This window comes from Coenobita brevimanus, chromosome 54 (genome assembly GCF_032717465.1).
Source record: "Coenobita brevimanus isolate Jiangsu-jjx chromosome 54, ASM3271746v2, whole genome shotgun sequence".
Lineage (NCBI taxonomy): Eukaryota > Metazoa > Arthropoda > Malacostraca > Decapoda > Coenobitidae > Coenobita > Coenobita brevimanus.
In genome coordinates, this window is record NC_137007.1 from 13,225,365 (window position 1) to 13,237,113 (window position 11,749).

General features: G+C 41.6%; 1 protein-coding gene and 1 pseudogene across 1 annotated transcript in view; one reads left to right on the forward strand and one right to left on the reverse strand.

Moving 5' to 3' along the window:
• LOC145401034 (cytochrome P450 2L1-like) overlaps positions 1 to 10,253 on the forward strand; it is a 48,069-nt gene extending 37,816 nt beyond the window's left edge. Inside the window, exons 2-9 of the mRNA XM_080273411.1 lie at positions 504 to 637; positions 945 to 1,163; positions 2,280 to 2,449; positions 3,737 to 3,854; positions 5,976 to 6,156; positions 7,121 to 7,238; positions 7,354 to 7,498; positions 10,069 to 10,253. Coding sequence (XP_080129537.1) covers positions 504 to 637; positions 945 to 1,163; positions 2,280 to 2,449; positions 3,737 to 3,854; positions 5,976 to 6,156; positions 7,121 to 7,238; positions 7,354 to 7,498; positions 10,069 to 10,253 — 1,270 coding nt within the window. The remainder of the gene's footprint in view (positions 1 to 503; positions 638 to 944; positions 1,164 to 2,279; positions 2,450 to 3,736; positions 3,855 to 5,975; positions 6,157 to 7,120; positions 7,239 to 7,353; positions 7,499 to 10,068) is intronic.
• Positions 3,384 to 3,502, reverse strand: LOC145401164 (5S ribosomal RNA; annotated as a pseudogene).
• Positions 10,254 to 11,749: the final 1,496 nt, after the last annotated feature.

The following is an 11,749-nucleotide window of genomic DNA, read 5'->3' on the forward strand; positions in this document are numbered from 1 at the left end:
GACCTCATCCCATAAGGTACAATCAGGCAAGTTTTAAATTGAGAGCTCTTTATGGACCACCCTATATAATTTGAGACCTTTTGTCATTTCTGTAGATGATTACTTTGCGATTGTGATGTGATTAAATGTGTTTAGCGAAATACTTTTTCAGATGGTTTGGCAATGTGGAGGGGATGGAGAATGAGAACGACTAGAAGAACGTATGTAAGTGAGGTGAAGTGGAGAAGAGAGGGAGAGACCAAGGAAGAGATGAAGGGAGAGATCAAATGGAGAGATGGATGATAGGGTGTGAGCAGGAGGGAGGGCAGCCAATTGACAAAGGATGGTGTGACGTGGAGGCGAATTGTTTGTTGCCACAGCTTATGGGATTAAGGCGTCTGACAAGAGATAGCTAGACAGATAGGTATATGGACAGATAAACAGCCAGACTGATAGATACATAGATAGGTGGATAGATTACTGTGTGACTCGTGACGTTATAAATTTGGATTACTTTCTTACAGGTGGCGTACGGGATGTTTAACCACCGTCTTCCTCTGCAATTACGACACGATGAAAACTGCTCTGAAAAGATTGGAACTCTCAGACAGGCCCAACGTCTACACTTACACTGTGTTTAGCCATGATGGCGCGTTAGGTAAGGGCAGATAGACAAAGGAACAGATAGACAGACATAATCTGTCCATGATGTGTAAGAATAAATGAACAGATACACATATAAACAGACGTCTACGAATATTAACCAGAAAATTACACTTGGTATTCCAAAACTAAATTCTGTAACGTGGTTCATAAAAAAAAAAAAGGGAGAAAAAGAAAACAATGATTAGCCAGTATGGTGAGACTGAACGGTAATATTCTGTGACTACATTCAGCTCAAGCCATTATACTGAAGAATGGACTGAAACTTTCTCCTTATATTTTCTTTACTATTTCCACCTGAGGCTTGGTATTCAGCAACGGGCTCCTGTGGCAGAAAAACCGCCGCTTCATCCTCCGTCAGCTGCGGGACCTCGGCATGGGCAGAACGGCGCTGGAGGAGGCGATGCAGGAGGAGGCGCGGCAACTTGTGCAGGACTTCAGGAATCACACGGGCAAGGACCAGCCACTGCCTATGTCCCTGGGTGTGGCTGTTCTTAACATTATATGGACGATGGTGGCAGGTGGGTTGGGGTGGGGGCAGGTTGGTTGTAATGGTGGCAGGTGGGTTGTGGTGGTGAGTCAGGAGGGTTGATGTGACAGGTGGTTTGAGAGGGAAACAGGTGCATTGATGTGGTTGAGCTAAAGTTCGTGGAAAGGGAAAGCTTTAGGGAAGAATGATGTAATTTATTTTCAAAAGTAATCTTTCAAAGTCAAGGTCACAGGGCAAAGTCAGATATTGGGCCCTTAAACTAGTTGGTCAGCGAGGGTGTTGTACTTATTGAGTCCTTCTTGTTATTATTGTTAAATGGGATGATCTATCTATCTATCTATATACCTAGGCTGCTTCCCCCAAGGAAAGGGAGGTAGCCGAGACAGGACGACTCACTCTCCATTTACTCATCCATTCAAACACATTCATTCGCATCTTAGCCCCAAAGGGGAGAACGGACAGATCCTCACCGCATCACACCGCACAAGGGTCAACTGCACAATGCAAGCAGTGACATCCACAGCAGGGCCCGACAGCAGAACTGGTTTACCCCTGCCACATCATAACAGACCCATCCCCTTACCCGCACCTGACACTGGATGGACAGTGTGAAGAGAGCGCTGGATGCGAGAGGGATGTCTGTTGAGCAAGGAAGAGTGGCTGTGCGTGACAGAAATAAATGGAGAGAAATTGTGAATGAATAAGTGATGACGCAGCCCTGAGGGGATATTCTCCCGCATATGGGATGATAATTAAACAAACTTTCCCTCAAATTTCCTATCTTCTAAGTAATTGGAGACAGTTTCCCTTGCTCGAAGAATTATTCTTTCTGAACTTCCCCCTATTAACCATTCTTTAAAAAATGAAACAAAAAATAAAATAAAAAAAGGAAAATCACGTACACTTCCCAGCCGGCTGCGGCGATGGAAGACGTTACAGGAAAGTATTTTGTGACAGTATTAAAACACACACACACACACACACACACACACACACACACACACACACACACACACACAAAGACTACGAGAAGGAAGGATGTGAAGGGATCAGAAAAATGAAAGGGAAGAGTGATGGCTGGGGACAGTCTTTGACCATTTGCCCGCGATTGTACCATGTTTTCAGTGAGCTTACTTCGATCTTATAGTTATCTTCTTTCTGCTCTACGATCTCCAAAGTGTTTCCTTCGAGAATATAATTTTTTACTCTCTGTTCTACAACTTGCTGACGGCTCTACCAGACACGCGCCATGAACTGGACGACCCGATAGCCCACGACTTCATAAGACTCATCCACAGACCGTCAACGGTCAACAAGGCCCAGTTTACCTACTGAATATCTTCCCGTGGCTTGTAACTTTGGCTCCAAAGTCTCTCAAGAAGAAGCTTGATTATTATGTTATCAATAACGATCTGAAGAGCATTCAGGACACGATGAGAGGATGTAGTAAGCAAAGGTTAAATTAGGCTTCGTCTGGTTAGGTTAGGCGAGGCTAGGATATGGCTAGGTTACGTTAGGTTAGGCTAGGTTAGGTTAGGTCAGGCTAGATTAGGTTAGATTAGTCTAGGTTAGGTTAGATTAGGCTAGAATGGACTTGATTATGCTAGGTTACATTAGCATAGCTTTGGTTAGGTTAAGGTAGGTTAGAGATTAGGACAGATCAAGCTTTTGTTAAACTATAAAAAGACGATTGATGTTTCTGTTCTCTCTCTCGCTCTCTTTTATGTATTTATTTTTTGTGAGTTTTACGCCGTCTCCTCATTTTTCCATAAGGGCCAAGGCATTGCCCCTGAGAAGAGGACTTAGGTTTGGAGCGTGTAGCATTATATGACCGGATGACCTTCATGTTGTCTATCAGTGACCCTTGGGTGGACTCGAACCTCCAACCCTTCGGCCAGAGCGGAACGCTCTAACCCACTGAGCCAGGGGTGCTACATTCTTGTGGTGACGGGAGAGTGCTACCTCTCTCAGCAGGGTGGCTCGGGCACGTTGCGAACTCACGACCCTTCGGTCGCGAGTCAGCCGCACTACCACTGAGCCATCCTGTCTCTCCAATGTTTGTCGGAATAAATTCCCTAAGTGTACTAGAAACAAAGAAAGATTTGGTTGGGTGTATATATATATTCATCATTCATTCATTGCCAGACGCTATGTATCCCAAACGGGATGACCAAGGGCTTAGAGTTAATTGTTTTACAGGGAGGGGCACTAATCCTCCACCAACCCCACTTGACACGTAGGGAGAACGTTATGCCAACAGCATCTGGTGTTTCCAGGCGGTCACCCATCCAAGTACTAACCAGACCCAACGTTGCTTAACTTCGCTGATCGGACAGGAAGCGGTGTACTCAACGTAGTATGGCCGTTTTATATATATATATATATATATATATATATATAATCACTCATCTTAAATGTCGGGACCAACTGCCTAGCCCCGGGCTCCTACGCTCCTCATGGGGCAATGTAGGATTGGATGATGGATGGATATATATATATATATATATATATATATATATATATATATATATATATATATATGAACAAACTGAATAAAGTCTTTTCATGTCACCCTGAAAATATAAGCGAAACCCCGTGTTGCAGGAGTTCATCAAGCAACACAAAGCAACACTGGATCCGCCTCATCCCAGGGACCTCGTCGACTTCTATCTAACTGAGCTGCAACAGAATAATGATTCCCCTCAAGACGATGCTTTTTCAGGTGAGGCCACGATGGAAGAGACAATATTTATAGATGGGAGGCGATCAGGGTATGCGATATAGGTGGGGAGTGCCATGATATATTACCCAAATGAAGCACCACTGAGGGCTATAGGTAGGGTACTGTATGCCTAATGGCATAATCATTATGAAATATATATATATATATATATATATATATATATATATATATATATATATATATATATATATATATATATATATGTGTGTGTGTGTGTGTGTGTGTGTGTGTGTGTGTGTGTGTGTGTGTTTATGTATACTCTCATCACTTTCAGTTGGTATAAAATGGATATCTCTCCACCTTGAATGCTTATCTGTAAGAAGAGATTAAACAAATATTATGGTACACGTAATTGCCATGGGGAAGTGCTGCGGAAAGGATTTAGAACTGTAGCATTGTCTTTTTCTGGCACTTAGCTGGGGAAATAAGCTACAAAAGGACGAAAATTTCCGCCAAGTAAAAGTTAATGAAGTTTAGACGAGTAATATTGACAGCATACTCTACTCATTTCACTTTAATTTGGCCTAAAATCGCCTTCTCTCTACTTTGAATACTGAACTGTAAAAATATACTAAAACGAGAATATGATGCTGGCCATATTATCTCCATTTCAGGTGGTTCCCTAACACTTCTTCCTTAGTGATTTATTTTTGTATGCGGCGGGTAACTTGCACGTTATATATGCAGAGCAGTGTGATGATAGAATCCTTTATGTAACACAGAAGAGGATAGCAAGGTGTAAGAAGCAAAATAAATAGCTTAGGATGAGGTGTTAAGGACCTTCCCTAACTGACAAGAATGCTAGCATGAGTTTGACCCCTACAGTCCGAAAAAAAAAAAAAAAAAAAAAATCTCCGAAGCTGAATAAGATCGTTTGGAGTAGCCAGAATAACGTATAAAAAGACGAAATCGGACTAGGGAAAATGATAATAATAATAGTGATTGTTGTGGGTAGGGGCGCTTACCATCCACTCTTTCGATGCAATGCTGCTTTGGGTGTCTGCCCTTTCCTTTCTTCCATCCTTCCTCTTCTGTCATTCTTTCCTTCATTCTTTCCTCTTTCTTCTCCCTACGGATGACTTTACACTACCTCTTCTGTCTTTCTTTCCTTCTTTCTTTCCTTTTCCTTCTGCCTGTGGGTGACTACACTGAGTGATAAGCCAAATGGTTTCCTGTACACTAGGAAACCATGTACTAGGCTGGGTGGTAACCATATAACCAATTTATGGCACCTGATGGTTTAGTAGGTTAATTAAAGGTTATATCGAAAGGGTGGTTTGGGTTTATTGCTCACGTAATACCACTCAGGGATGAGTGAGGCTGGTCACTCTCATCTTGAATGTCAGGACCAACTTGCTTAGCCCCGGGTTCCTACGCACCTCTGTCGGGCGACTTGGGATTGGATGATGGATGGATGAATAATAATAATAATAATAATAATAATAATATTAATAATAATAATTCTGATGATGATGATGATGATGATGATGATGATGATAAACCGGGAAATAAATTCTCAGAGGCGGATTTTATGGTGATGATCAGTGATTTTTAATGATCCTTTCTAAATTATGAAAAATCTTAGAAAAAGAAAAAAGTAAAGGAAGTTCATATTTGAGGGACGAGTTTAAAAGTAATGATTAGTGATTTGCCTTAGTTCTTTCAGGGCAGTAAAAAAAAAAAAAAGTACGAAAAAGATTTGAAGGTGATGGCTGGTATATGAGTTCTTGATATTGATAAAAAAATGGGGAAGAGGGAATGATTATTATAACAAATGGATTTCAAGGTGGATTTTTTACTCGTACTCGTCACTTTGAGGCAGTAAAAAGGCAAAATATTTTTTTTTTAAGGTCCAGACATGGATAAGATAGTTATCAGTGACTTTTATTAGTCTTCAATAATTCGACAAAAAAAAAAAAAAAAATGCATGTTTTTTCAGAGAAGGATTGAAGTTGATGACCAGGGACTTGCATTGGTCTTTTTGAGGCAGTAAAAATCAAATAATAAATGTCTCTTTATATTTTAGAGAATGATTTGAAAGCGATGATCTGTGACTTACCTTTACACTTAAAAGTTGAAAAGAATGTATCCATTTTTCAGAGAAGGACTTGACTCAGGCGACGACCGAATTGTTTTTGGCCGGCGTTGACACCACGACGTCGACCCTACGCTGGCCGATCAAGTACCTGGCCAAGTACCCGCAGGTGCAGGCCAGGTTACAGCGGGACATTGACGCCGTGGTTCCTAAGGGCGGCTTCCTCTACTACCACGAGAGGAGCAAGTGGGGAAGAAGTTTTTGCTCGCTCTCTGTTTGTGTTCTTAATTATCTGTGTTTATGTTTTTGCTTTTTTGTTTATATCTGTACTATACACAGGAAAAATCATGTAACATATTGCCAATATGCCGGGAATCGAACCCGGGACTCTCATGTGAGCCAGGCAGCATACCACTACACCACGACCAGGTAAAAGGTATCTCACATTGTTCGATTCCCGGGATATTGGCAGTATGTTAGATGATTTTTCCTGTGTACAGTTCAGGTGTCTCTCTTCATTCTGACTTGCCTTAAGTGCTTGGGACATTAAATGCATCTATTTGCTCGACTGCCAGGGGGTTGTCTAATCCTCTCGGGCACACAACTGGGAGTCATAGGAACATTAGTTACAAGACTGTGACAGTGTGAGTCAACTTTTACTTGGTCGTGGTGTAGTGGTATGCTGACTGGATCACACCTGAGAGTCCCGGGTTCGATTCCTGGTATATTGGCAATATGTTAGGTGTTTATATTTGTTCATCTTCTAAATTCTTTATATATTCAATGCTGTTTTGTCTGTGTCTGTGTGTATGTTTCTTTTTTTAGCTTTGATTGTTTTACTGCATTTTTTCGTAGCTGTGTCAGGTTAACTTCTTAACTCTCTGCTTTTCCTCCTGCCTCTCAGTATGTGATATTGTTTGCTGTCTGTCCGTAATAGACCATAAATTTTATTGGTGTTAGAGGAGGTTATGAAGTTATAGGGAGTTTTCCCGTTCTTTATTACGATGGTGATGTTAATGATGGAAATGCTGTTTATGATGAAAGTGATGATAATGATAAAAATGATGTTGATGATGGGCGTGACGATGACGATGGCAGTGATGACAATGATGAAGTAAAACTTGCAAACACACACACACACACACACACACACACACACACACACACACACACAGTCTCTCTCTCTCTCTAAATCCTGCCCATCCCCCAGACTGCCCTATCTGGAGGCCGTCATCCACGAGGTCCATCGCTGCGTTTCCCTTGTTCCAATGGCCGTCGCACGCTCCGCCTCGGAGGACACAGAGATCGACGGCTACACCATCCCCAAGGTTAGTGCTTTGCCTCCTCCCCCTCTCTGTCGGTCTGTCTGTCTGTCTTTATACCTGTGGGCCTGTCTGCCTTTCTACCTACTTACCTACCTACCTAATCTTCCCACCTCTCCAGGGCACAGTGGTAGTTTCCCTCCCAGAGTGCTGCCACAAAGACCTTAAGAACTGGGCCCAACCACACCTCTTCTACCCCAACCACTTCATCAACCCAGACGGATCCTTCAACGCCAGGAAGGAAGGATTCGTCCCCTTTTCTGTTGGTACGTACAATAAAAGTCCTTGTTATGATGCACGTTGATAGGAATACAGCATATATTCATTTTGTGATGGTAAGCAGTACAATTTTTCCTCGTTATATGATGATAGGTACAGTCGTGGCCATAAATAATCATCTACCTTCCTGTACCCCGTGCCTCAGGCTGGTTTCTTTATGCGCGGCAAGTCACACAGGAGTAAGAGGGGCAGAGAGGGAGGGGCCAGCCAGAGAGAGAAGGGAAGGTGGGAGGGTGGATGAGCGATGGTGTTTGGGTGAGAGAGGAGAGGGAGGGTAGGTAGGGGAGGGAGAAAGAAATGCGAAGTTGTGGCCACATAATTTGTCTATTTTCTTTCATTCAGGGCATCATATAAAGAAGTTACTAATCGGTAGATAAAGCTGCATTATACCTTGTGTAGCAGCGTCAGATAACAAACTTTAGATAGGAGGTGATATCAGGGACTGGCTCGTGAGAGGAATATACTGACGTGACAGATCAAATATTAGTGCAGAGCCATCGAGATTGTGCAAGCCCAAATTGTCAACGCGTGGAGGCCAGAGAACGAGAGGACACGGGCCCGCCACCTCCAGCACACGACGGACGAGTGGGAGCTTTTTTTTTTTTTTTTTTTTTTTTTTTTTTTTTTTTTTTTTTGTGACCGACTCTGGGCATAGGCTTCACAGCCTGCTTTCAAGGCCCAGTAGTCCTCCTACGTACCGCACACCTCTACATGTCACCACTTCGGCGCTAACACCCACCGTCCATACTGAATACATGCTAGGGCTGTCTCATACAGGACTGGTGTATTGGTATTAGCTGTTCAGACGAAACTAGCAAACCATCAACAACATTGTTTCCCCGGTTCCGTGAAGCCTGCATGAGGTTTTTAAGGCATGAGGCCACTGGACTATTTACTAAGGAGTTCCTGGTTGCTTTGGCTTGACCAGTGTCGGTAAACGCTCACACAGATATATTTTGGGAGTTTGTGTAGCATTTTGTTTCCTTTTCCCTCGAACAGATTATGAGAGATACCGTTATCATACCCACCCATTAGCACAGATATCAAATTTATTTACCTTTTCTCCCTAGTTATTTTAAATAGCCTTTTCACATAGAGATGTCATTAAATAATTATTGAACTGACGTGATGGTGACTGTATAGACGGAGTGTATACCGCAACGGTGATCATACTTAATGCGGACCTAGCCATGTCAAAGGTTGCATATAATATTTAGTTCCAAAAATTAATTACATGAAAGGGTTGAGGACGTTTCTTACACAAACATTACTGAAGTCAAAGCCATCCAGATTCCATTCTGCGTCTGAAGTCAAAATACATGGATAGATACAACTATCTGGCTCCGCACTAATGTTTGACCTGCCTCGTCAGCATATTTCTCTCACAAGCCAGTCCCTGATATCACAACCTATCTAAAGCTTGTTATCTGACGCCGGTATACAAGGTGTAATGCAGCTTTATCTATCGAATAGTAACTCCGTTATATTATCTATCGAATAGTAACTCCTTTATATTATCTATCGAATAGTAACTCCTTTATATGATGCCCTGAATGAAAGAAAATAGACAAATTATGTGACCACAACGACGCCTTTCATTCTCCCTCCCCTACCTATCCTTCTTCCCCTCCCTCACTCCACCCCCAACACCATCACTCGTCCACCCACCCACCTTCCCTTCTCTCTCTTGCCCCTCCCTCTTAGCCCCTCTTACTCCCGTGTGACTTGCCGCGCATAAAGGAGCCAGCCTAAGGCACGGGGTACAGAAGGATAGGTGATTATTTATGGCCACGACTGTACAATATTTCCTCGTTAAATGATAGCAAATATTTTATTTCCTCCTTATAATGGAAGGTACAATTTTTCCTTCTTATGTGATAATAGGTCCAATATTTCTTCGTTATGTGATGGCAGGTATAATAGTTCCTCATAATGTGACTTTTTTTTTTTTTTTTATACTGGTGAAGGGGTTAGTGTAGAGAGATCGAGGGACAGGGGTAAATTCCCCGAATGGGGGTAAATCTAAAAAAATTAAGGGTAATGTATGCAGTATGGGAGGAAATGCGTGCGGTATATTACTGATTTTTTAAACAAATGATGCAAGTTTTAACGAACAGTATGTAAAACCATGTATCATTCATCATGATATTTGTTGCTTAGTTGCCGTACTATTAACAGATGTGTACACAGAAGTACCTATTTTTTTTCTTTTTTTCTAGGGATAATTTCATTTTACTCAAGTAAACTTTGGGTAATACCCTATAAAAGTTTCTCGACCCTTGGTGTACTGTAGGCCATCTTTGGCCCTTCCCTTTTTCTTCTTTTAAACTCTTTGGAAGGGATACTTTTTCTTGTCTTTCTGCCTTTGCTTCCATATATGCATAAAAAAAAAAAAAAATCTCTCGACATGTTGGAATTAATGGATTTTGAGTTTGGGATTATTTTCTTATATAGTCCTTAGAGGGGATACTTTTTTCTATCTGTCAGCCTTTGATTCCATATCGCAGCATAGAAGTAAAAATAATTATAAAAGAATCTTTCACTTCCACATCACCAGGTAGACGGTCGTGTCCTGGTGAGAGTCTGGCCAGGGTGGAATTGTTTGTGTTTATGACGGTGCTCCTGCAGAACTTCTCTTTCTCACCGCCACCAGGGCATGAACTCAACATGGACAAGGACCTTACAGATTTCCTCATCAACACACCCAATCCTTACAGGGTCATCATCACTCAGAGGGTGTGATGTTGAAGTAAAAGTGAGAGGAGGAAGTGGAGAAGTGAAACAGAGAGGGAGTGTTGGAGTGGAGTGATGAAAAGAATGAGACGGTGGAGGAGTAAATTAGTGGTGGAGTGAAATAGAGGGGGAGGGAGTAATGGACAGGGATAGATGGAAAGAATCTGAGATGATGGAGGGGTAAGCAGGGAGTGGTGAAGTGAAACAGAGGGGAGGAGTGTGAAGGAGGCTCTCTCATCCACAACTTCCTTGGGCATAACAACCGGGAGGAAAAAATAATAAACACAACATGATCACCGGAAAGGAAAAATTCAGTATGGAAACTGTTATTAAAAAAAAAAAAAAAAGGAGAAAGTAGATAGATAGGTAGGTTGATAGGCAGTTAGACTGAGAGAGAGAGAGAGAGAGAGAGAGAGAGAGAGAGAGAGAGAGAGAGAGAGAGAGTGGTAAAAAAATTGGTCCCTGGGGTATTCTGCTACTTATATCAAGCCACTCAGAACATTTTCCATTTATTACTACTCTCTGCTTGCATTTAAATAAGAGTCACTGATTCATGGATAAAATATTTAACAGATACCACGAAATTTTATTTGGCATATTTATGTGAAGTTTTTCAAATCTTTCCTGGACACCTAAATAATCTCTGATATGTTAGATGGTATTGCGTTACCAGGGAATAAAAATATATTATTTCAGACATTATTATTTTCAACATCCTTTTTAAATATTGTTAAGAAGCGAAATTTGCTAGTTAAGAAGTACTGGAACGTTCTCAATTTTGCTTTTTTTTTTTTTTTTTTTTTTTTTTTAAGTTACACATCAGAGTTGCCAGCTAACCTGCTATTTATGAGCAGAGGTATTTTGCAAGCTATGCATTAATTTTAATGCTCTTTCTCTATAATATTTTACTTATGTGATTGTTTGTTAAATCATGTAATTTTATCTCATTGTGTATGCTAAATAATTTAGAGTGTTAAACAGTGTAAGAGAACTCTGGCATGTTTTGGATGTCACCACGTTGGCAACTGTTTTCCTTTGAGAATGTGCTCGATGATTCGAGTATAATGCAAGCTTATAAAAGGATGGAGAAGAGACGAAAGCAGTTTCAGTCAGTTTTCAGTTCAATCTGAGTGAAGTTAAGTGTAACTGCCGTTAGTGAAGTTTGTATATCTTCGGTACTTGTGAAAATAGTGAAGGGTTGTTGGTGGGCATTAAGTGTAATTACTTGGAAAATAAAGCCACTGAACATATGAAGCCGATGTTTATTTACGACGCCTGAGCTGATCTTGTGTGTTGTACATTGAAAGGCTGACCATGAGAAGAGCAACTCACTGGGCAACGTCCTCCATATCCTGTACTACTGCTGTTGGAGCCTATTTCAGTGCAGTACGAGGATGTAACAGTGGTGTCAGGAGCGTGGATCATTAAGAGCCACAGTGAGTCTAAGCCTCAACGTGGAAGCAAAATGTGTACAGACAAAAGGCCAAGCTAGGCAGGAGGAAGTA